The sequence below is a fragment of the Aplysia californica genome, unplaced genomic scaffold, assembly GCF_000002075.1.
Source record: "Aplysia californica isolate F4 #8 unplaced genomic scaffold, AplCal3.0 scaffold00132, whole genome shotgun sequence".
Taxonomy (NCBI): Eukaryota; Metazoa; Mollusca; class Gastropoda; order Aplysiida; family Aplysiidae; genus Aplysia; species Aplysia californica.
The window spans coordinates 195,259-199,511 of NW_004797402.1; the positions used below are offsets into that span (position 1 = coordinate 195,259).

Here is a 4,253-nt window from a genome sequence, read left to right on the forward strand (position 1 = left end):
CCACACACACACACCCAACTCACCTGAGAGAGGTACTCCTGTTAAGTGTGGAGGAGCCGCCCGACGTGAAGATAGACTTGCTCAGTTCCTCCACGCTTATCCCCAGAAGAGTCGCTGCCCTTTGCGCGGCCGCTGGTTTGGCAAACTGAGGTTTGTTTGTTGGACCTGCACAGACGCGATGAGTCATGGTTGAGTTGCAGTGGACTAAATGTTAATACAACAGTATGTACACTGAGACAAGACAGATGAGGGTAATTGAAAATATTGGGAACAAGCAGATGGGGAAGACAGCACTACAGCACTTACGCACCTGCTAACCATTCATAGTGATGGAAGGAAGAACGACTGCACAGAAAGAAGTGAAGATTACGTCAAAAGACATGTGGAAGAAAGTTTCAGAACGAAAAACAGATAAATAGAGATAGACAGACAGTTGCACTCTATAAAACTTTTAAAACAAGGTTAATTCTGTTAAACAATAAAAAAGAACGAGATGATAATTTCCCCCCCCCACTAAATATTCCACAAAATAATGTAAAAAAATGGCAGTGTCTAGACAACAATGTCACAAATGTTTATTTGTAAAAAGTTTTTGTAAGACTTTTGTGGCACTTGCAACACATAAGTTATTTAAGTACTGAAGATTACAGCTCTTACAAGAGAGTAAAACCACATCAGAGCACCCGCCAACCACTCAGGTTGCCACTGTAATCCCTATTGCCACTTCCCACTTTCCCCCTTGTGTTTTTTTCATTTAATAATGACATTGTCTAAGAGGACCACCGACACTGTCAAAGAAGACCACTTATCTAAGATGATCAGTTTTCTTCTCAACAATAGGGGGTCATCTTGGACAGGTTTGACTATGTCTCTCATATAAAAACTCTCAATCAATCTCTTCATTGAAATTGTTTCTTATTTTCATATACTGTCATATAAAATTCAGAACTTTCGTCCAATCCCCTTCTCTTTTACCATTACTACATCACAAAGTCAAATAAAACTGATCACTGCACCTTTGATGGCTCCAGCGTTTCCTAGGTGATAAATGGCGGCCAGCACGCTGAAAATGGCCTTGACCTCATCCTGCGACACATTGAGGTTGTCGAAGGCTAGTACCACACGGGCCCACGCCTCGGACGCACGTTGTTTGTCCTCAGACTAGGGGAGAGCAAAAAACAGAGGGGAATGGAATACAATTTATTCCTATGACAATGAAATTATAAAAAACATGTTAATCTTGAAGAAAATGGCATCAGTTGAAAATGTGAAAATCTACAAATGTGATCCCTGTATTGACTTTCCGCTGATGTTTCCATTCTCGGATAGTGAGAAGTAACTCATCTTTTTAACATGCCTCACACATATCAAATCAGTGCAGGCAGCAAGGCCAAAACATGAGAAAGTAAGTTTCGTACCTTTTGAGGGGGGCTCATGAACAGGTTGGACTCACTCAGGGTCTGCAACTGGAGCTCTGATCTGAAATGAAAGGAAAAAAACAACCCACAATCACTTTTTGTTATTTTTATCTTAAAAGAGTCGGGGCGGTTGGAACGCACCACTGGCAAGTCCTATTTCTTTTCTTTCCCTCTTTTCCGGCTCACAGCAAATCGCAATCTTAGAATTACAAAGTTCTGTCTGACGTTGTTGATCATTTTGAGTTACTAAGACCATGAGGTCAGAAACCAAATATTCTATCTGCTCTATCAAAACCGTCAGATTATTCCAAGTCATTATCAAGATAGGTACTCAAAGAATTGTATTTAAAAAAGCTTGACATGTTGTGAAACTTAAAATTTTTAACGTCAGATTTTTCAGAACTAGGTACTGAGCAGATAGAACTTTGTAACACAAGGGTAGCAAAATATCAAGCATAAGTCTATGACATGGTATCTAGGGTGTGTCCTTGAGAAAGGTACGACAACCCTAGCTAAAAAAATAGGGGGCTGCACAGTTGAGACCAGCAATGGTGTATTTACAGTATATTATCTGCATATTTCAGTATGTATTTATATTCTTTAGTTATATTTGAATGATATATTTTAAACCCTTGTAAACCAAATATAAACTGGAATAATATAAATCAGTGACCCTGCCTCGCAGTTTACCTCAATTCACTGTCAACACCAGCCAACAGCTGGTAAAAGATGCTGAACGTGGGCTCTCCCTCTGGTCTACGCACAACTCGCGTCTTCTCAAACATCAGCGCCTGTAGAAAAAAATGTTTGATATTCTTGGCTGCAAAGTCATAGAGCAGCTCATGACCTGAGTCAGTTAGTCAGTCCAAGGCCAATTGTCAGCCATCTTAGTAAGCCCAAAATTTTGAAAATTTCGTTTTTTTGGTTTTTTTTTGGCAGTTTCTTAATCTATAGTATAGGTTGCATGTGTTCAAGAAACGTTTTGGCAAAATTCGGGTTCTAAATGTTGAAAAAAGCAAGAAAAATACATAATCTAGCAACAATTTGTAAAACAGAATAAAACTTTATTCGCTCTCTTGAAAAGTTTTATATTTTATGGGCTTAGTACATTTTGACAGCTTGCTGATGAAATACTGAAAGCAATAAGTGAAACCATCAGTCAGCCAGTAAAACAATCAGCCAGTCAGTCAATTACCAAATAGAATCAGGTTATTAAATAAAGTGACACCATAAAAGAATCAAGCAAGTGAACAGCATTAAGTCACTCAGTCGATCAATCAGTCACTCAACACAGCATTCAGTCGTAGTCCATCATTCCGTTAAGGAATCAAATGTAAAATCAATTAGTTAAAAAAACAAGACGCAATTCGGCAATTGATGAACAATTTAATCCTTAATTCAGGTATCAGAAAGCCATAAAATCAGACAATCACTTAGCAGGTCATAAATCAGTCAGAAACAAAAATAAAAATCCGTCCGCTGAAAACATGCTATCATTTACTCCATCGCTCCCAGGAATTAGTCAGTTAACTACACTATCAATAAACAGTCCATTAACTACACTATCAATAATTAGTAAATTAAATATACAATCAATAATCAGTCCATTATCTACAATTAATTTCAGACAAATCAGTCAATCAACCTTGAAGCAATCAACTCACATTTCAGAACCAGCCACCAAGAAGAAGCAAAACCCTTACCTGCACTGAAGCAGACCCAATTTGGCCCGAGTGGTCAAAGTCAAGGGTAAAAATCTGGGTGAACCGGCTGGCGTTGACGTTGAGGGACGTGCGACTGTTGCCGAAGGCGTGGAGTAGAGTGTACACTGAGGCCAGCTTCTCCACTGGGGACAGGACATTGAAATAATAAGTTGTAGGTGTTCTGACACCCCGATTGCATTGCCACAATTTAGATCACAAGGCCAACCCAGCCTGAGAGGGATTTAACATCCCAGCAGAAATACTGAGATACTCAATTTAAAAAATCTCCCCACTTGGGAATCGAACCAAGGTCTCCTGCGTGCGACAACAAAGTGCTCAACTGCTACACCACAGATGTTGGTACTTTTTAAATACTCCTGCATATTTGTGTGTTTAAATAAGTATATAGGAGGGTAGTTAGGTAGGTACATTGGTAGGTAAGTAGCTAGGTACGTATGTACGTGCATATGTATGTATGTACGCATATGTGCCATAGCAACTAGATTTCCCTGCAGGGATCAATAAACTGGAATTTATTTCTGAAATGGTCATCATGATAAAGAAATGATATTTTTAACTTGACACAACACGATAATGATGACAAGTTATTTTTGTCCCCATCTATTGACCGCAAAGCATTGAGTTTTCGAGATAAAGAAATATTTTTAACTTGACACAATAATAATAATAATATGCTATTTTCTCCCTATCCACTGACCACTGAGCCGGGAGACCTTGTGATAAAAGAAAGGACATTTTTTTCTCGACACAACACTAATAAAGATAACACAATTAGAATGACAACACAATATCTCTTCCCCCCCCCTTTCTATCTACTAACCATTGAGCACGGAGGCCTCATGCCCCGCTGCCGCTGTAATGAGGTAGTGCAGCACGTGCTGCGCGGTGGTGGTCTTCCCAGAGCCGCTCTTGCCCAACAGCAGCAGGCTCTGGTCGCGCCGCTGACTCAGCATGTCCCGGTACAGCATCTGGCCCATGGAGAACACATGGGGAGGCATGTCCTCCTGCTTGCACCCCTTCAGCATCTGGATGATCTGTTATCATCATAATAATATTTATAACAATAATATTAATAATAATAATAATGATAATAATAATTTTTAAAAAAATA

At 39.4% G+C, this 4,253-nt stretch overlaps 1 protein-coding gene across 1 annotated transcript in view; it reads right to left on the reverse strand.

Moving 5' to 3' along the window:
• LOC101845088 (unconventional myosin-XVIIIa) overlaps positions 1–4,253 on the reverse strand; it is a gene marked incomplete in the record, with an annotated part of 129,989 nt that overhangs the window by 45,190 nt on the left and 80,546 nt on the right. Inside the window, 6 exon segments of the mRNA XM_013081466.2 lie at positions 24–165; positions 1,017–1,161; positions 1,419–1,479; positions 2,109–2,209; positions 3,122–3,264; positions 3,963–4,176. Coding sequence (XP_012936920.1) covers positions 24–165; positions 1,017–1,161; positions 1,419–1,479; positions 2,109–2,209; positions 3,122–3,264; positions 3,963–4,176 — 806 coding nt within the window.